Source organism: Lemur catta, chromosome 2 (assembly GCF_020740605.2).
Source record: "Lemur catta isolate mLemCat1 chromosome 2, mLemCat1.pri, whole genome shotgun sequence".
Lineage (NCBI taxonomy): Eukaryota > Metazoa > Chordata > Mammalia > Primates > Lemuridae > Lemur > Lemur catta.
Window position 1 is genome coordinate 23,180,577 of NC_059129.1, and position 20,785 is coordinate 23,201,361.

At 60.6% G+C, this 20,785-nt stretch overlaps 1 protein-coding gene across 1 annotated transcript; it reads right to left on the reverse strand.

Annotated features, from left to right (window-relative positions):
• Positions 1–236: 236 nt before the first annotated feature.
• ZNF316 (zinc finger protein 316) lies at positions 237–19,783 on the reverse strand. The gene is made up of 7 exons (XM_045541272.1): positions 19,731–19,783; positions 16,189–16,341; positions 15,382–15,738; positions 15,038–15,150; positions 14,122–14,248; positions 13,597–13,710; positions 237–4,562 (listed from the first exon to the last, which is right to left on the reverse strand). Exons 3-7 carry the CDS (start codon positions 15,710–15,712, stop codon positions 2,212–2,214), a joined length of 3,036 nt encoding a protein of 1,011 aa, XP_045397228.1. The 5' UTR covers positions 15,713–15,738; positions 16,189–16,341; positions 19,731–19,783; the 3' UTR covers positions 237–2,211.
• Between the last annotated feature and the right edge of the window lie 1,002 nt (positions 19,784–20,785).

The following is a 20,785-nucleotide window of genomic DNA, read 5'->3' on the forward strand; positions in this document are numbered from 1 at the left end:
AAGACAGGTGTGTGTATTACCACTGTGTGGCAGCATGGAGGCCCCCAGTAGGACATGGTGGACACAGGTAGCACAGGAACAAACTCATCTTGGGCTGACTTCCCATGGGCCATCCTAGGACCAATTCTAGTTTCTTAAAAGAGAAACTCCTAAGAAACAAGATGGGCCTGAGGCCTTGCAGAACCTCCCTGACAGGCACCGAGCAGCAGCAACAACATGGAATCCAGTCGGAATGCTCATTTCTCCACTCTTTATTAAAGCTAGGTCCTCCTGCCAACAGCGGCAGGCCAGGGCAGCAGCAGCTGGCCCAGGTGGGACGGGGACAGTGCCAGACCCCGGCCATGTGGGGTCAGAACTGAGACGCACCAAGCCCCACAGCCCATCTTCCCTGGTCCTTTCTGAGGCTCCTGTCTGCAGGGAGAGCAGAAACCCAGGACAGAGAGGCCATCACCCAGCATTCTTGATGCCTCCCTGGGATCCTTGCCCTCCTCACCACCCCACCCCATAACCTTACCCAGCCGGGTGAATTCTTACCGCCACCACCCAGGCCCTCTTCCCACCCACTATCACGCCTCCTACCCCACCCCCAGCCCCTAGCAGCCTGGCTGCTGGCTCTCAGCCCCCAAGGCCATGTCTACACTACAATGGAAGGAACTAGGTCTAAAAGGGAATGAAGTTGCATCAAAATCTGTTCTCTGGCCCCATTCACACTGGCCCAAAAAGCATGAAGGGTGGAGGGCTTTCCATGAGCCTCAGCTGCCCGCCTGGTGGCTCACAAAGGCCCAGTCTGCAAGGTGGGGTGCCCAGCAGGCAGGGGTCTTGCATAGTTGAGTGCTTGGTTTGTCATTGAGTCATGGGCTCAGGTCCACACCCACCCCCTAACACAGACAGCCACCGTGCAAGCCACCAGGCCCTCAAGTGCCTCCACTGACCAATCCATGAAATGGGACTCTAAACAGAAACACTACTTGTTCTAGTGTAGAATAATGACAGAAGCAGAGTTAAAGGGACCTGTGGACATTGTAGGGCACTCATTGTGGGATGTAGGGAAAAATCCTTTGACCAACTTCAGTCACTTTATGTTAAATGAGTGTTAGGCTCAGAAGGGCAGGGCTGGATGTGTCCACCCGCTGGAGAAGAAGTGGCAGCCCAGGGAATCGAAAGTGGGCACCCAGGTCTGACAGTCTGCACAGGGTGCCCCAAAGATGTCTGAGTGTGCCACCTCCAGTTGCCAGAGGTGGGAGTACCAAAGGACTGAGAGAGGAAGCTGAGACTAAAACTCAACCAGTGAGACTAGCACCCGGCTGATCTCAGCGCTCAGGTGGGGTGAGGAGAATGAGCAACTGCAGAGATTAAGGCTTCGAACTCCCTTGGGACCCTGCAAACACCGCAACCCATCGGCCCCAGCCACAAATTTGGTTTCTGGCTTTTTCTCCCCCAGATTCTTCAGGCCATACAAGAGATGGAAATAAATACCCAGTCAGAATAAAAGCTTTCCCATTTGCATCTCCATTCCCCTGGGTTAGGGCTCAGAAGTCCGTCCTTTGGAAACCTGCAAGGCTCCCCCCAGCCACGCACACAGTTCTTAACACCTCCCAGACACACTCAAATGACCAGAGGAGCCCTGAAGTCTCCCACTGAGGAATGGGAAGAAGTCGTAAGCCAAACCCACCGGCAGCCCAGGCATCAGCGCTGGCCCACCTGAGCAGCCGGTTGCTCTTCCCTCTACCACCCCCCTCCCCTGGCGCAAGGGCTCCCCGCCCTCGCTGTAAACCCCAGTTACAGACTCATGTGTTACTTGTTCCCCCGGCCACCCAAATCGGAATCCGAGTAAAATAAATAGCATCGCCTGCCATCCCTACCGCTTTACTTCACAGCACAGAGCCGGGATGTCACAGTCTTTGTAGGCGTGGCCGCCCTCTGCCCTAGCCGTCTCCGCGCGCTGCTCTTCTCCCCGAGCTCTCCCCACACCGCCATCCGAGCTCGGGCGCGGCGGCCCGGTTCTCTGGGGCCGGGCGGGAGGAAAACCCGAGGCCGTGGGGCGGGGGGCGGTGCACCTGGGGCTGAGGGAAGGCACCGCACCCAGGACTGGGACCCTCAGCCCCCCAAGGCCAGAGGAGCTAGGGGCGGGCGCGCGGCAGCCTGCGCCCGAGCCGCCCAGGGGAGGGGCCGGTGGCCTAGCGGGCTGCGCTTCCTTGGGCCTCGGGCCCCTCACAGGACGCTCTCCTCGTAGGCGCCAGAAGGCCCTTCGAAGGCCGCCTGGTGCTCGGAGCTGAAGCTCGTGCCGCCCGCAAACTCCAGCAGGGTGCTGCCTCGCTCCCCCGGCCCGGTGCTCGAGCCCACGCCCGGTGGCCCCTTGGCGGGCGCCTGGACCTTGGGCGCGGGGGCCGGGGCCGCCGCCTGCCCGGGCGCGCCTGCCGCGCCACGGTGCGTCTTCATGTGGGTGAGCAGGTGCGAGCTCTGCGAGAAGCGGCGGCCGCAGTTGGCGCAGGCGTAGGGCCGCTCGCCCGTGTGCGTGCGCTGGTGCGTCACGAGCACCGAGCGCTGCGAGAAGCGCTTGCCGCACTCCGGGCACGGGAAGGGCCGCTCGCCCGTGTGGCCTCGCCGGTGCTTGGCCAGGTTGGAGCGCTGCGCGAAGCCGCGGCCGCAGTCGGCGCAGCGGAAGGGCTTCTCGCCCGTGTGCGTGCGCCGGTGCCGCTTGAAGTCCGAGCTGTGGCCGAAGCCCTTGCCGCAGTCGGGGCAGCGGTGCGGCTTCTCCTCCGCGTGAGCCCACTGGTGCCGCGTCAGCGCCGCGCTCTGCCCGAAGCGCCGGCCACACTCGCCGCAGGCGTAGGGCCGCTCGCCCGTGTGCGCGCGCCCGTGCGCCGTCAGGTGCGCGCGACGGCTGAAGCCCGCGCCGCACACGCCACACACGAAGGGCTTCTCGCCCGTGTGGCCGCGCACGTGCGCCGCCAGGTGGGAGCCGCGGGCGAAGCGTGCACCGCACTCGGGGCACGGGAAGGGCCGCTCGCCAGTGTGCGTGCGCCGGTGGCGCGCCAGATGCGAGCCGTACACGAAGCTCTTGCCGCAGTCTGCGCAGCGGTGCGGCCGCTCGCCCGCGTGGTAGCGCTGGTGCTTGGCCAGCGCGGCGCGGCGCCCAAACGTCTTGCCGCAGTCGGAGCAGATCCACGGGCTCTCCTCTTCCGCCAGCGCGGCGGGCGCCGGCTCGGCCAGCAGACCCCCGACGGCAGGCCCGAATGCGCGCAGGCCGCCACTGCCGCCGCCCCCGGCCCCGCCGGCGCCAAAAGGGTCGCAGGCCAGCCCCGCGCCCTCCACCAGGGAGAGCGGGCCCCCCAGGGGTCCCGGCAAGGGGCGCCCGTCACCTGGCAGTCGCTCCCCGAAGTCGGGGAGGCCCAGGATCGGGAAGCCGTCTGGGTGGAGCCAGGACTTCGGGTGCACAGGGAAGTGGAAGCCGAGCGGGTGGGAGGAAGGGCCTTCGCCCTCCCCCAGGCCGTTGCCCAGCTCGACGAACCGCCTGTCCGGCTCGGGGTCCTCCTTGCTCCCGGGGGTGGGCGCCTCTGCCGCCGCCGCTGCCGCCTCCTCTCTCGCCTGGCCCTCAGCCTCAGCCTCGGTCTCGGGCTCCGGCTCTCCGTCCACCTCGCCCGCCTCAGGCGCCTCAGGCCCGGCCTCGGCTTCCTCAGGCCCCGCCGCGGCTGGCGCCTCGCCGGACTCCCGCCGAGGGCCATCGCCACTGGGCTCCACGCAGCCACCACCACGTCGGTGGCGCTGGAAGTCGGCGCGGAGGCGGAAGGCCTGGCCGCAGTCGGGGCAGCAGTGCGGCCGGTCGGCCGTGTGCACGGCCTGGTGCCGCGCGAGCGCGGAGCTCTGGCTGAAGCTGCGGCCGCAGTGCGGGCACGGGTAGGGCCGCTCGCCCGTGTGCGTGCGCTGGTGCGTCACCAGGTAGGAGCGGCGCCCGAAGCCCGCGCCGCAGAAGGCGCAGCGGTAGGGCCGCTCGCCCGTGTGGATGCGCCGGTGCGTGACCAGATGCGACTTGTAGACGAAGCGCTTGCCGCAGTCAGGGCACGGGAAAGGCTTCTCGCCGGTGTGCGTGCGCTGGTGGATAGCCAGGTGCGAGCGGTACACGAAGCCCTTGCCACACTCGTCGCAGCCGAAGGGCTTGACAGCCGCGTGGTAGCGCTGGTGCTTGGCCAGCCGTGACCTGTGAGGAAACACTTTGCCGCACACATCGCATGTGGTCTCTGCCCGGCCGGCAGGAACAGCCACCGTGGCTGGGAACGCCCAGGGCGACAGCAGGTTCGCACCCGGCTCCCGGCCAGGCAGGAAGGGCTTGGCCTCAGACCCCTCAGCCAGGATCCCAAGGCTGCTTGGGTCAAGCCCCCACCCCTCTGGAGTCTGCGCTGAATCCGAGTCGTCGGGACCCCATGTCCCAGGTACGTCCCCCACGCCGTAGGCCGCTGACCACAGCCCCGGGGGCTCGTTCTCCTCCTCAGCCACCTCTGCCAGGAAGTCCTCGTCATCTTCCTCCTCATGGTCCTCCATGTCATCAGTCCAGAACCAGGCTCCTGAAGGCACAAGACAGAGGTAAGAGAACATGACAGGAGGTCCTGGCAGGCTCTTGCCCCAAGAACTCACTGCTTTGGCTGCACCCAAAGCTTTGCGACCACAGGACCTCCCTCCACTGGTGACCAGGGCACCTCCATTCACAGAAGTGAGAGGATGCATGCCCACCCCCAGCCCTGAACTGCCCCTGGGGCAATAAAGCCGTAGCCCCCAGTTAGGACCTTTGCTGACAGGAGGCATGCACATGTGGGTGTCCTTCCTAGGAAGGCCAGGATTCCCTTCCTTTTTTGTTGTTTGTTTTAAGAGGCAGGGTCTTACTCTGTTGCCCAGGCTGTAGTGCAGTGGCTTCATCATAGCTCACTGCAACTTCCAACTCCTTGGCACAAGTGATCCTCCTGCCTCAGCCTCCCTAGTAGCTGGGACTACAGGCAGTTGCCACCATGCCCGGATAATTTTTTAATTTTTTTTTTTTGTAGAGATGGGGTCTCACTAGATCTCCTGACCTCAAGCCATCCTCCCACCATAGCCTCCCACGGTGCTGGGATTACAGGCGTGAGCCACTGCACCGGCCTCCTTTCTTCTAATATCTCTTCCAGATCACCAGCTCCCTCCAGGGCTGGCCATCCTGCCAAAGAACAGGACACTAAAAAGTGGGTGAGTTTGTCTTCAGGTTCCTGTGAGACCCAAGGCTAAGCCCATAACAGGGGTCCTATGCCCAGAAAGAGACACCCAGGCAGTCCTCCCTGAAGCCCCTGCCTCTGGAGAGCTCTAGTTCTGTGGCCTCAGGCTCCAGCACAGTGGGGGCCCCACGTGCTGAGGACCTGCCTTTGTAAGCACGTAAGCTTTGCTCACCATCCCTCCAGGTCTTCACCATCAGCCAGAGTGCTCCCTTCCACTCCTGGAGCAGAACCAGGAGAGGCTCACCTCGGCAAGGAGACCCAGAGGGGCCAGGGGCCAGGGGCCTGGCTCTCCACGCGCCTGAACAGGCCCCAGCAACTGTGTGCACAGGTCCTTGAATCCCTTTCCCCTTTGGGGCCCAGGCTTCCCTGCTAGGTTGCCCCTCAGCTTGGATTTTCTGATCTGCTGTGCATTTGGGAAATGGCCCCAAGCCGGCTAAGAGTGGGTGAGCTGCAGGCACCTTCCCATAACAAAAGGCCAGGCACCTCTGAGTTTCAGCCATTCTGTCCCTCCTCTACTGAGCTGCACCCCTGACCTCTCCCTTCAGCCCCTGGGGGCTGTGCAGGTAGCACCAAACAGATATGGAGCCAGGTCTGTAGAGTTTTCTTATTTATGAAATGAGAGTGCTGATATACCTGCCATCATGATACACCGAGGAGGGAACTAATGTTTATGGAGCAGACACTGAGTCACACAGGGAGCACAAAGGCAGATGCCTGGCCCTCGGCAGCCCCAAGTCTTCCAAAGTGCCTGATCTTTTGTATGCTTTGCACTGTGTCCATGGTGGCCAAGCACTATGCCATAGCCCACCTCAGAATCTCAGCATCTGGAAGGTTTGGGCTCTCACAAGTTGGGTAGGAATCTCCTCCCCAGCCCACCCGGGATCCACAACCATGGTTCTGTTTGAACCATCACCTGGCTGGGTTAGCCTGGACCACTGAGTCCTACCCTTGAGAGAGGGTCAGAGCCCAGGAGGTCCCAGGGAGCCTGGGCTGGCCCCTGGTGTCAAACTCTGCACTCTACCAGGCTGTGGCCTCAGCACAGCCTGCGTTGCAGATGGCATTCCATATGGTGACCTAGAGTCACTCAGAAAAACATAGAACTTGGCACAAACCTGACTTCAGCTGTGAAAAAAAAAGTATCATAAAAAAGGATAAGAAAATGGGTTATTTCATTTTTTTCATACTTTGTAAGTTTTCTATAATTGATAATATACTATTATAGTCAACATAAGCTTTAAGTAAAAAAAAAGTTTCTTGTCACCATGCTGAGTCTACCTCTAACGGCCACCCGATGAGTGATGGCAAGTGGCTGTGCCTCCTCTAGGCACAGAAAAGGCCCAGTTCCTCCTCACTGGATGTCCTTCTTTGTTCGGCAGCAACTCTCCCCAAATCTGGGAAGAATGGAGCACCCCAGGGGGCAAGGAGGAGCTGTTGGAGGGGCAGGTAGTTTGGGCTCCTGGAGAGATCAAAACAGGATCTTACCCTTAGGCTCAGATGGGGTCTTGAGTAGCTGTTAATTAGAGACCCCCGTGGCAGGGGGAATTCAAGTTGAGGAACATGTAGGTTTCTTAGTGGCCTGAGTGTCTACACCTCAGGACCCAGCCAAGGATCAACGACCACCTGCTGGGTATGTAAGCCTCAAAGAACTGGACACCCAGGCCAAAAGAGGGCCCCGCAGGCAGCAGTCTCAGCGGCCCAGGGCTGGGAGGGAGGGTCAGGTCTCCATGACTCCTCCACACCCTTTCCCTGGAGCCAACAAGCAGTGGGAAAGGGCTCTGGCCCCGGGAGGGGAGCCCCCCACCACACTGGCTCTGTAATGTGGACTGATCCTGACAGAAGACCTGGGGGGACCTCACTGCTAGCTCCAGAGCTGGCATGGCCACTTGTCCAACTGGAACAGGTGTGGGGCTGCACCTAAACATGCAGCAAGGTGGCGAAGGCCACTGCTGACACTGAGGGAGCGTGAGGAAGGCCATCCCAGCCCCTGGGAAGTGAGGCCTGGCTGCACTGTGATGGCAGATCTCAGGAAGTAGCCAGGCTTCCTGCTGGGTGGGGGCCAGCTTGCCCCAAGGCCAGGCTCTATCCTCCTGTTTTCTGCTGCCAAAGTGGGCCAGGCTCTTGGCCTTGGAGTGGGGATGTCCCATGTAACAGTTCCTCCAGGGACAGGGTTCCAAGGCAGTCTTCTGGCTCTCAGATCTAAAACCCCTTTTTGGATCCAACTGCAGTCTCATCAGCTCCACTTGTCAGCCACCAGGAGCGCAGTGGGGCAGCCCTACAACAGCGGCCCCGAGGAGGGTCAGACACGGCTGCTTCAGTCAGAACCACAGGGGAGGGGAGGACAGGGGATAAGAGAGGTGGACCGCGGGTGGGAGCTGGCATTTCATCTCCCTTGCACCTAACATTTGCTCCTAGAGCCTGGCCTTGGGCAATGACTAGCTAGGCCTCTGGGAAGATCCCAAGGGACCACACGGAGCTATGGATAAAAGGCAGAAGCAGATCAGAGGCTCAAAGTCTGCTGTCTGGGGAGGGAGAAACTACCAGGACTTGGCCACAAGGACACCTTCACAGCCTGTGTCCTGAACTGGGGACGGTGAGACCCACCATGAGGGGCAGGTGACAGGAGCTGGCAGAGGGGGTATCCAAACAAAGACCACCTCAGCAGGTTGGGGTGCCAAGGGAATGAATTAAAGACCTCACATGTCAGTCGTCACTAACGATCTTTTCCACATTCCTCCACAAATGCCAACATCTGGTCACAGCTGCTTCCTAATGTGAGTAATGTCTGATGGGGCTGATGGCCTTCAGAGGTTTCCCCTACAAATCTTACTACTGAGTTTTCCATGTGGGCTCACTATCCCACTGCGCTCCACCAAAGTGATTCTTCCACAGGGCTGAAACCCCAAATCTGCTCAGTCTCACAAGGACTGCATGGGCCGGACCTAGGGATTGGTGCCCCTCTCTCCCTCAGCTCTGTCTTGAAAGGCAGCATAAGGGCCCAGCCTCTGCCTGGTCTGAATCCCACTTCCACCGCTTACTGGATGCAAAACCCTGGGCAAGTCATTTAATCTGTTTCCACATATGTAAAATAGATTTATAATAGCACCTGTAACCCCACTTTGTGGGATTGTTGCAAGGATTAAATAAATGAAAAGCCATAAAGCACCTACAATGGTGCTACAGAAGTATTACTATTGTTTCCAGAATTAGGTGGCACCTGCTGCCATGTGTCACTGTAGACTGTCTGAGGCTTTGCCCCCACTGTTTATCCCTTGTGTTCCTTTGGTCATCACTCAGGCTGCCCCTCAAACATCGGGCTCTCCCATCAGGCACAAGCAGTTGCAGATCCCCACATAAGGCCTTTGCTCTGTGACGCTGAGCCCCACTCCCTGACCCTGGACAGGCCACTAACCAGCTCTGTGCCACTGGGCTAGAGCCATCCTCCAGCTCGTGTGTGGGCCTTCCTGGTCACCACCAGTGGTTGGTGCAGTTGCAGTTCTGTGAGGGGCCCCTGGATGTACAGAGATCCCTAAATATGGGAAGGGGGGGTCCTCTGCTTCACAAACATCATAAGTTTACCCAGAATCCCATAAACAGAACATCGGGCTCCCAAGCTTCTGCTCCTGGCCCTGGTTTAACTGTGCAGAGGCTGGTGATAATCCCAAGGGCCAACCAATGTCCCCTTCAGCAGAGCTCCCTCACAGACATCTCCAGTGAGTGCCCTGCCCCAGGTCTAGGACAGGAACCTGTGTAGGGCACTAATAAAAGGTCCATGGGGAAGAGGGTGGCCCTGAGGCCACATGCCTGGCACAAGAGTCACAGTCCCCCTGTCTCCTGACCTGCTGCAGAGGTGGCCAAGGGCTGCTCAGCTCATCCCAAACACATCAACCTGAGCACCATGCCACCACCGTCTACCATTCCCACCCCTGAGCAACCTCTGTCCATCTAGGAACATGGAGACCTGCTCTCCAGGCCCAACTTGACCTGGGCCTCTCAGTGAGTCAGAGCAGTGGGTTTCTCTGACTGAACAGTTCCATTTCTCTCCCTCTGGCAGTGCAGGCCCTGGAGTCAGTTCCCTGTGTAGCGCCGACACCTGTTCCCAGCCCTCACCACACCTGTGCCCCCCCACACCACAAAATTTCCTCCACCCAGACACAGAAACTCAAGATGGGCTCAGGGAGAGCCCCTCCCTCACTGGGGACAGCCACAGAGGAGGAAGGGGACAAGGGTGAGTGCCCAAGTACGCAGGCATTAGTGGCCATCCCTTCCCACTGGGGGCTGCCAGGGAGATGGGACGGCCCTGGCCAGCACGTCTGTGTTCCAGTGTGGGGGAATCGGCGGCTCCCAGGATGGCCAGTTTCTGCACTGGGACCTGTCCCTCACCCTGGCCAGGCTGACCAGTCTGCGAGGAGGGGGACTCCTCTGGGGACAGACACTGGGTCTGCCCCTTATTACAGGCGGGTGACCTCAGAAAAGCCAGCAGCCTCTCTGGCCTCAATCCCCTCACGTGTAACATGAGGCTATAACGCCAAGGACTAAGTATTGAGAGGACGCCAAGGCCTGGCACTTCCTCGCAGGCAATTTTGGAAGGCCAAAGCACTCCCAGGCCAAGGGAAGCCGCGTCCTCCTCCCATGTCCCATCTCCTCTGAAACCTGACCCGGCCCTTTGCTGTGGGCACTCAAGAATCCCCTCCTCTGCCGGGGGTCTCCTCACTCCATCCCTTCCACCTGCCCCCAGCCCAGGGGTCTAAGGCAAGACAGGACCTGAGCCCCTTGTCCCTTGGCTGGGACTAGAGGAGTTCAGTGACATCCAGTATCCCCAGTGGGGCACGGCAAAATGAAGGGAAGCCTCATACCACATACAGGCCCTCCATGGCCTCCCTGGTGGGAAGTCAGGCCCAGCCCAGGTGCTCACAGGCTCTGTGAGGTAGAAACCACCAGAGCTGGTGCAGCCTCTGCCTGCAAGCAGTTGGGGACATCAGGTGGGCCACTCGAGGGGCCTGCAAACTCGGCAGGTGACGCTCTGAGCTCCTCTCCAGTGCCAAGGACTACGCTTTCTTACTAACCATCAGATTCTCTCACCTCGGTGTGTCTTTACCTCTTGCTGCTTTTAAACTTTATCCATATCCTTTCCTGTGTAATGTTTAAGCCTGTTTAATCCTGCATGTCGTCTCTCTTCTATCCTTCACTTTCAGGAAGCAGCAGCCAAGGGGTGGGAGCCACCAGCTGCCCCTGTGGGAGCCACTCCAACACCAGGCTCTGCCTCTGGCCAGCACAGGACCCGGAGGCTGCTGCAAGCTGCCGTCTGACTCACCACACATGTCCTGAGTGCCATGGACACACGGGAGAACAGCACACAGTGCCTCCTCTTACAGAGAGGAAGCAAACACCTAGGCGGGTTCACTCCAGGCTGCGCTAAGGGCTACGAATGCAGCCAACATCCTGGAATGATGGGGGCTGGAGTCCTGAAGTCAAGCAGGTCAGAGAACACATGACACGGGGGACCTGAGAACTAAGCCGCGTTTGAGTTCCTGGCAGAGGAGACAGCAGGTACAAAGGGCCTGAGGCAGGCAGGAGCTTGCAGAGAAAGGCTGTGGGTGGAACTGAGCCCTGAAGGACTGAGGGTGGTGGGAGCAGCCCGGGGGCAACAGGCCTCAAAGCCGCTGTTCAAGTACTGAAGGGTAGGGCAGCTGGTAGCATAGGGACACCTGTGGCCACATGCCTGGCAGCCTGGTGCCAGCCTGGGCAGGGGTAGAGCAAGGGAGGCGGAGGAACAAGAACCACACAGGCATGTGGCCGGGCCCACGTGGGACCCTGCAGGAAGGGCCAGGGCAGGAGAAGTGGTTCCACTTCAGATTCAGGTTCACTGAGATGCTCATCAGACACCCGAGTGGAGATGCCAAGTGGACAATCGGACAGGCAAGATCAGACTTCAAGAGAGAAGCCTGGGCACGGGCAGCACGGAGCGCAAGTGGCACTCAGAGCCCAAGCCCCACCTGAGGTCACTTCGGGAGAGAACAGAGAGGACCCAGGCCTTCCCAGAGCCTCTGGACAAGTGAGGCCAGGTGGAAAAGGCAGCTGGGAGCAACAGCTGGGAGGCAGCCGGTAAACCAGGGGTGACGAGGGTCCCCCTCAGAGGGTGGAGAAGCCCCACAGGGACGCAAGACAGGACCACCAGGCCCAGACGGAGATGCAGCCATGTGAGGCCTGCAGTCACCACAGCACAATCTCCCCCAGCCATGGTCTCTGCCCCGGTGCATATCGGGAGCCAGCAGGAAACAGGGTTCAACCAGGGGGAGGGATCTGCCAGGCAGCCACACTGTGCATTCACAAGGGAGCAGGACCCGCAACCTACGCTGGGAGGAGAAAGGCAGGCAGGGAAGGGCTGGGCGGGAAGAGGCCCGAGAGCACTGGAGGCAGGAGGCCAGGAGCCGGGTGCACAGCTGGGGGAAGGGGGTGCCAGTAGTACTCAGGAGGGAGTGGGCACATGTCGGGTGGGTGTGCCAGAGTCCAGCTGTCATGTGTGGCCCAACTAGTCAAGGAGAACAAGAGAGGAACACATATGTGTCTTGCAAGACTACAATCCAGAAACAGTCAGCCTGGGAACAGTTAGCCTCTGTCCTGCCCACACCCAGCACTCTCCATCAGCTCAGCTGAGCAGAAACAAACACGGGGGAGGTGGGAACACAGAGGCGGCTCAGCAGACAGGCTGTAGGCACAGTGGAGAAGGAAAAGCCCAGATGGCTCCACTGTGCCTGAGCTGTGCACAGCCTCTGCCACTGCAATCCCTCCACGCAAGCTCGTGACACAATGAAGAGTGCCCAGGCCCCGCATCCACTGAGGGTTCTACAGACGATCAGGGCTGAGGAGCATTGTGACTGACCATGGGGACAGGCAGGGGGCACCAGCCCAGCTGGCCAGCCCGTTAGGGAGCCCTCAAGCCCTAGCCAGATGTGCAGGTCACATGGTGTGTCACTTGGACTAAAGAGACCACCTCTGCTTGGGCCTGCAAAAGGATCTGTCTACCGCAGCAACCTCCGAGAGGCATGGAGAACAGGGCACATCCAGACCACATGCCAAGGGACTAGCCAAGGCAGGCCTGTGTCCCCTTCCCCTCTGGGCAGTTTTTCTGAGCTGTGCAAGTATATAGGACGCACCTCCCGCTAAGCTCCTCCAGGGAGCATGGCACCTACATCCCAGCCTCGTCCTGGAGCAGCAATGTTTCTTGCCAACCAGAGCCCTCCTGACTCTGAAAGCCAGGAATGATTCCAAGAGGGTCCCAGAGAATCTGGAGAATGGGGGCACGAAGGGCATCATGCAATGCAGGGAAGACTCACTGAAAATAGGCCTGACCCCCCCCTAACAGCCAGTGTCAAGGCCAATTTCCTCATCTGTAAAGGGGGGCTGACGGGCCCTCCCTCCCCCTCACGGAGCGGTCGTGAGGACCACAAGTGCATGTGAAAATACCCTGAAGACTACACGTGTAGGCATGTTGCTGTCACGGTGTTTGTCTGTATTTTTATTTTACAACACGTCTATGAGCTGCCCCTCCCTAGGCTGGTGTCACCCCAGACCCAAGCCAGAGGCACCTATGGGGGCAGGGGCCTCCATGGCACTTCCTGAAACCCTGAGAATAACACAGATTCCACCAAGTACCTCAACACAACCAAGAGTCTGACATCTTCAGGTAGGAAACTATGCGTTTAGTTCAAATTCTTTATTCTTCAGATGAAGAAAGTGAGGCTCACAGAGTTGAAGGGTCAGAGCCAGAGTGAGGTCCAACGCCCCCAGAGAAACATGCCACCCCACATGCTTTCTGTACTCATCTCTCCAGGATTTCTCCAGAAGGCCCCACACTGCCCAGCCAGGTCAGACCACCACCCACAGGCCTTCCAGGGAGAGCAGGGAAGGCCGAGAGGGACCCTTCTTGCAGAGATGGCCGAATGGGCAGAGAAGCTGGAGGACCACTGGGCTCTCGGAATCAGCAAGGCCTCACCAGCGGTCCACAGGCGCCTCGGGCCCAGCCAGGCTCTGGGCCGACTACTTGATAACTGGCCCCTCACATACAAAAAATATCACAGGCTCCAAGGTGAGGACAGAGAATCATTTTTAAGTTTCCTAAGAGGAACCTCTAGGTTCTCTAAGGACCTTCCAGCCTGTGGGCTGCTATGGAGCTGGAACCAAGAGGAGCCAAGCCGCACGGGCAGAGGTCGGCACTCGATGTCTCTGCCAGCCTGCTCCACACCCCAGGCCCTCAGCACTTAGAGCATCACAGGGACCAGGTAGGTGCCAGGTCTGCAGAGAGCTCGGTAAAGGCCAAAGTCAGCACAAACCCCACGAAATTCCACCTCACACTCACCTGTGTAGACACCAGTGACGATGTCTCCCTCCTCAGGACGGGGGCTATCTGGGACCCACGGTTCTTCCCCTTGTTCCAGCCGGAAGATCAGATCGGGCTTGGGGATCGGGTATCCTGCCCAGGAGAAGACACACAGCTGCAGGAGGCTCTGAGGGCGCTGCCTACGCTCAGCTCATGCCCAGGACTGGCCCTCCCTGCCTCGTTCTGCTGCAAAAGGGTCCACACTCCCTCCTGTATGCACCTTTCCACAACCACCCAGCAACCCCTGCCCACACACCTCCACCTGCGAGACGCCTACACCTCTGCCCCCTGGCTCAGGGCACTGCCGGACCACTGTGGGGTCCCAGGACATACCCCACCCCACCCAGAAGCCAGGTGGTCCTAGGGCTTCCCTGGGAGGTGGGCTGGCCCCAGCATCCACCTTTGCCAAGACCCTGCAGTTCGAGAAACCCCTTCTCAGACAGCTAAGCTCCTGGCAGCCATCATACCAGGCTGCCTCTTAGGGACAAGAGGCCCCTTCCTTACCCAAGGACACCAGGATCCCATAGTTCTCCTCCATGACTTCCTGGTACAGAACCCGCTGGTCTGCGTCCAGCCTTTCCCACTCTTCCAGGGAGAAGTACACAGCCACATCTTCAAAGGTCACCAGCCCCTGGAAAACACAGCCCCAGACACTGCCCTGAGCTGCCAGGGTGAGAGACCGAGGGAACCCTCCACAAGGAAAGCCAGGGACAGTCTGCCAGTGAGAATGGAATGTGGGTCTCAGGGGACACGGATGCCCAGACAGCACTGAGGGCTCTCAGGCCTTGCCACAGCCATGGGAAGCAGGGACCTGATCCCAGCCGACCCCAGGGACTAAGGCTCAGAGAGGGTGGACGAGCCAGCTCATACGGGGCAGAGCCAGGACTCACACTGAGGCCAGGAGGCAACAAAGGCAGGCCCTGGCCCCTTCTACGTCACGAAGTCTGGCTCAAGCCAAAGCTGTGGCCACGTCGGCAGTGTGAGGGCCCACTCCTGGGCAGACAGGCGGCACCAGCTGAGCGTGGGCACTGGTGCCCAATCTGACTGGGCAGCAGGAAATCAGAGCCTGGACAGGTGGCAGGCACTCCAGCTGAGGGGACAGCCTGACCCCAGGGGAGAGCCAGGCCTCTGAAATCACTGTGCACAGTGCAGTTCAGTGGGTGGCGGCCAAAACAATCAGGACAATCCAATGGCCTGGGAAGGGTCAGACCCCAGGAAAACAGAAGCATATCCCCTGGGCTCGCAACTGGACGCCTAGCCACTTCCTGCAGCCCTGTCTCGGCGCAGAGCCCGAGCCCGGCCTGGGCAGCCCAATGCTGCTGCTGCTGCCACCAGAGGTCTCCAGGGCAGCAGGTCCCAAGGCCCTCTGGGGAAACCTTGCCTGGGTTACCTGAGCTCCAAACAGAAGAGGGCAGCTCACCTGAGACCCAGCTGTCAGGAAGTCATCCTCCTCCTCATCGTCCTCCTCCTCCTCTTCCTCCTCCTCCAGCTCCTCATCCCCGGGAGCGGCTGGAAGCCGGGAGGCCTGCAGAGCTGGGGGGAAGCTCTCTTAGGGGCCAGCTGCCCTTTAGCACTCGGCCTGGCCGCCTCTGCCCAGTCGGCGAAGAGGGTCAGCGCCTCAGCCACCCCCTCACTCCCAAACCCAGCCCTGCCACCCGGCTCCACCCTCTCAGGGCCAAGAGCTCTCCCGGCTTGGCCCATCCCTGTCCCAGACCACCCACGCCCCCTTCCCCTCCTCCTGGAGGGTGGGCTCCTTTCTCTTACCCTTTTCCTGAAGCACTGGGGACTTGGCATCACCACCTGGGCTTAGCTGCTCCTGGGTCCCCAGTGCTGGACTCTGCTCCTCTGCCAGGACCTCCTCCACATCATCATCGTCCTCCTCCTCCTCCTCTGCCCCCACCTCCACCTCTGCCACCTCCTCTACCTGTGCCACGTCCTCCACCTCCTCCTCCTCTTCCACTACTATCTCTTCCTCCTCCTCTTCCCCCCTTTCTTCCTCCTCCTCCTCCTCCTGGTCAGCATCACACTCTGACCCGTCCTTGACCCTCTCCAGCTGGGCAGTCGGGGAGTCTGGCATCGTGTGAAGGGCTGCCATCCTCCCTGGGACAGCCTCCGCTGGGCCTGGAACAAATGGGCACAGAGTGAGAGGCCGCTCACAGCATGACACACGGGTCCCTTCACGGGGCCTCCCGCCAGCCTCTGAGGGGAAGGATTTACTCCCCACGTTATGGAGTTGAAGGCAAGAGATGAGGGAAGATCCAGCTCTTTCCACAAACTTATGCTGAGTAACCAAGACATTCTGAACCCAGAAAGGTGGCCTGACAGCCCCTCCCCGTGGGCCCCTCGGATGTGGGTCTCAGCTCTCTCTCACCAACAACTCCACACCTGGCAGGAACTGCTGCCCTCTCTCAGAGCAAATCAGGCATTTATCCCAGAGTGTTTATCCCCAAGGACCACGAGAGCACTGAATCAGGGCAGCACAGCCCGAGGGTGGTCCACGATTAACTGAAAGGGGTGAGCACAGCCTACAAGGAACAGCCCACCTGACAGCCAGAACAAAACGCAGCTTACCCAGTCCTCAACACACGAAGGAGACCAGCGGGACGCCCAGGAGAGGTCTGGGCACAGCCAGGCTGTGGGCACTTGCAAGGCACGATGGGGCGGGGAGCGGGGAGGCAGCACTGGTAAGACAGGCCCCGAGAAGCGAGTGGGTCAGGCTCCTTCCTGTGGGACAGGGGACAGCAGGGGCCAGAGCAGGCGTTAACCCATCTGCCCTCATCCCTCGCTCTGTGCAGCGCGTCAGGGAAACTTGGCTCCTTGCTTGACCTGCACAGATGATGGAATGTGCCCTGTGACGTTTCTTCAAGTGTGGAGATTTGACTCCTAAGGGCTGAAGTGCCAAAGCCCCAGAGGCTACAGGGTCCTACCCCTCCCAACAGTGTCACAGACAGTTCAACCCAGGGCCTCAGGGGAGGAGACACAGCCATGCTGCCACCTGGAGTCCAGGGCCATGGACACAGCAGGATGGGCAGCCATAGGCCCTGGGGCCCCCATCCAGCTGCACGTCCTTTACCAGCCCCCCATGGAATGCCAAGGGCAGGGTTGAGCCACGGTTTTGAGAAGTTAGTTTCTACGGCTCCTTTCTGGGTGTAAACCTGACCCACACCATCAGTGTCACAGATCTCAACAGGGCCATGCCCAACACAAGCCCAGCCCAGCCCAGAATCCTGGGTGTGAGGGCATGAACCCCAGGAGGATCCTGAGACGTCAGGCCACACTGTCAAGGGGCCCACTCAGCTCTCCCAGCAGACAGCATCTGCCACAGAACACCTACAACAAGACTGGATGCCCCGCGTGACGACAGCGCAGACCATTGGCTCGGTGTTCTCAGGGACACACGCGAGGAAACTGCTCAGTGCTTAGCTCTCCATAACCCATCCTGTTACTAAGGTGGCAGATGCTCGTTTTCTGAACTGCTTTGAGCAGCTGCTTTAAAATTCACACTGTAACAGCCAGGAAACTCTGAGCGCTCGCGCAGGCCCACCCAAGTTCAGAGGCTGGGACACACTGGCATCCAGAAGCCACCTCTGTCCTGACTGTCACACGTTCCCCCTCACTGCCTCCAGCCCCCATCCTAGTTTCAGCATCACTGGCCCCAAAGCCTCAGGTCACAGTGATGCTTAGGAGGTCACCCAGCCTCCAGCCTCTCCCAGAAGTCCCCATGGTCTCTGGTGTGTGGAAATGCCTCAAGCATAGAAACACATGTGCTGTGTGCATGTTACCCTAGGCACCTCCAGGAGGACTCGGCCCTGCCAGCGCTCGGGGACCTGAGAACACTCAGCTGCAGTTTCCCAACCACCACCCACCTGAGGCCCAGACTAGGGCTTTTCTCAGGCAGGCCTCAGGCTGCCAATTCAGGCTGAGCCCAGATACTGTGCCAAGCACCGCAGAGCTGTCTCCTGGCTGGCCACCCCCGGAGCAGCAACCTCAGATGCCCACAGGCCAGGCCACCATACGTGAGGACCCAACAAAAGAAGTGAGCTTCATGCCTTTGGAATAAAGTGGCCCACGTTCATCCTACCTCAGGACCTCTGCATGTGCCGTTCCCCCTCCCCAGAACCCTCTTCCCCTCTTCTTTAGGGACCTTCTGGAGGTGGCCCCCCTGGACCCCCATTACACAGGGTTCCCTGTATTCTTCCCTTGCAGCACCCACATTTTTTAATATACTTATAGAACTGTCTTATTGTCTAAATACAGACAAATCCAGGACAGCAGGAGCTCCCTTTGGTCATCTCTGAATCCTGCCCTGCCAGACATGTAACATGCATTCACGTAACTTATTGAAGAAATGGCTATAAAGCCTGGTCAATGTGACAAGAAATGGAACTTTTTAAACTCAGCATTCTGGCCCTACTGTTGTGTTCCAGAACAGGCTGACCACTGCTGGGGGTGTCCTTCAAACTGGAACTCACCCCAGAAACAGTGGAGAGTCTCTGCCTCCAAAGAGGATCCAGGGTAAAGGCCCTTCTCCCAAGAAGTCTACCCACAGCAATGACCAGAGAAGGGGAGGACCAGCCCCGGCAGAGGACAGCAGTCCCCTAGCAGGCCAAGAGCCAAGCACAGCCAGACATCACATGTGCCCCGTCCCAAGGTTCAGGAAAGAATACTTTGAAAAATGGACTTCAGGGGGCATGTTAGAGTTTATATTCTTGCAACTCAGACCTGGGTTCTCTGCCAGCCCCAGACCCACACACTCTCCCTTCTCTTTCCAACTTGTCAACCCGCTGGAAACTTACTTTGCTCACGTCTCCCTTGGCATCCAATTCCAGGTCAGAAGCCACAGGGGGTCAGGTTAAGCAGCCTCATCAATGTAAATCCCTGGGTCATCCCATACCCTCATTTCCACTGGGGCCCTGCACCCTGGGATATGGTGCTGCAAACATTTAGAACTCAGTGTGACAAGACAGCTTCCAAGAGGAGAAGGAAGAGAGACAAGGACAGAAAGAAGTGGCAAAGCCTGAAAACTGTTAGAAACGCTCTACAAAAGTCCCAAACCCAGGGAAACACACCTAGCGGAGTAGGAAGACATATGTGGGTACACTTGTATCTAGTCCCCTTCTTTCTCTCTCTCTGGGCGGCCCCACTGACCTCAAGGCCCTTCAGGGCTTCAGGTCCTCCAAGGAGACTTCCTTCCCTAACCACTGCAACCCTCACTGTCCATGGACTTCGACTCCTCCTACTCTCCTGGGTTTGCTCCTGGTGCAGGTATATCCATGGAGACCATCCCAGATCTCAGAGGGCTGCCCCTTCACCACTCCAGCCAACTCCCCAGACCTGCCAACACTTGTTGAGCCAAACCAAATGCCAAGGTCTCCCCACACAGGCAGAGCTAGGGGACTGCACCCCCTGGTGCCTGCACCTCCCCTTCCCCCTGCCCCTAGGGTCCTTGACCAAAAGCCAGCCTCTGTCCTACCTCTGCTGGCACATGGGGTAGTCCAGACCCCAACCAACCCTACGAATGGGTTTTCCTACCCACCTACCAGCCACAGAAGACAACATAGCAGCCCACACGGGCTCTATATGCAGATGAGAGAAGGCTCAGACAAGACCTCCCCCAAGGTTTTGCAGTCTCCTGGGGGCACAGACAAGCCACCTCCCTGCCCCCCGGGGGTTTATTGGGCCTCCACCTCCTGCAGAGACCGAGGCGGTGACAGCCCCTCCTGGATGGGTGTGTCCCGGGGGCGGCACGGCCCAGACCCTGCCCCTGCGGCCGAGGAGGGGGCGGCCACCTCCCGAAGTGTCGCGCGTGTCCTCCACAGCCCGCCCACTCGGCGCTGCCTGCCTGGACCGGCCCGGGGACATCGGAGCCCGCTTCCAGCGCGCAGGGCTGGGCAGGGGTCCGCGGGCTGCGTGGCGCGGGGGCGCTGCCGCGGAAGGCCCGACCCGCGCGGCTCCGGCCCGCCAGGCCCAGGCCCCGCCAAGCGCCGCGGCCTCCCCGGACCTTCGCGCCGGGCGTCGAGGGTCAGCCCGGGCCCCGCCGCCGCCCCGGAGCCGGGCCCGCCGCACCTGCCGCGCGCGCCGCCGCCCCCGCCCCGCGCCGCGAAGCCACTCACCGCGCGAGCCGCGCCGGCCGAACGGCGGGCCGGACTCCGGGGCCGGGGCCGGGGCCTGCGGGCGGCTGCGCGCCCCGCGCTACACAAAGTGACGGCCCCGGAGCTGCGCGGCAGCGGCGCGTGGGCACCGGAAGTGCCGCTGGCCGGCCCCGCCCCGCGCGCGCGCCCATGGGGGGGCACTTCCGGTCACGCGGGGCCGCCAGCGCTGAGTCTCGGCGTGCAGGGGCTGCGCGCCCGGCCGGAGTCCGGGGGGCGGGGGGAGCGCACGGTGGAGACGGTGGCGTCCCGGACCCTCGTGGGCCACCCCCCCCACAGCCCGGCCCAGGACCCCAGCCCCGGCGCCCCGCTCGCCTGGCGGCCCCGGGCAACCCCTCGGGGTGCCGCGAGGTCCCGCCACTCCGACCACCGCCTCCCCCAACCCGGCCACCTCGGGCTGTGATCTGGGGGGCGCTTGCGGGTGTCTGTCCATCTGTCCACGGGACCTGCCCGGACTCCACGACGGTGCAGGGAGGCGGTGACCCCCGTGGGCGGTGGAGAGTGGGGGGCGGGGCCGGGAGTGGGCCAGGTGCCGGTGCCCGCGTGGGTCGGTGCGGGGCCGGCGCCGCGCAGACGTCCTGGGGTGCGCAGGGCAGATGGACGGACGTGGCAAACTAGGGGGCGGCCGAATGCAGGAAGGGCCGGGGCTGCGGAGGCCACACCTGGAAGCAAGGGCCGTCCACGCACAGCGAGTAGCCGATGTGGAGGCAGAGGGGCAGGCGGCCCTGGGAGCTGTGGAAGGGGCGGTGGGCTCAGCGACCACCCGCATCCCTGCCCCCAAGGGAACGCAGCTGGGGTCTGATGATGAATTCTGGATTCCGCAGTCTGGGCATTTTTCAGCCTGGAATGAGTCCCGAGCTCCTTCCCCAGCTCCGATCCTACGTGTACCGTTATTCTTAGTGCTCTTGCGTGGTGTCTCCTGGGCTTGAACTCTCGGAACAGGGCATCAGCCTGACTGGGCTAGAGGTGGAGGAGGACTCAACCTTTGTTCCGCAGAGGGGTGCAGCCCCCCGAAAGCC

What these genes read in the sequence shown, in the direction of transcription:
- ZNF316 (XM_045541272.1), bottom strand. Translation starts at nt 15,712, where the DNA reads ATGGCAGCCCTTCACACGATGCCAGACTCCCCGACTGCCCAGCTGGAG. An exon ending in TCCTGACAGCTGGGTCTCAG is followed by an intron (nt 14,249 to 15,037) that starts GTGAGCTGCCCT and finishes TGTGTTTTCCAG; the next exon opens with GGGCTGGTGACCTTTGAAGA. An exon ending in TGGGATCCTGGTGTCCTTGG is followed by an intron (nt 13,711 to 14,121) that starts GTAAGGAAGGGG and finishes TCTCCTGGGCAG; the next exon opens with GATACCCGATCCCCAAGCCC.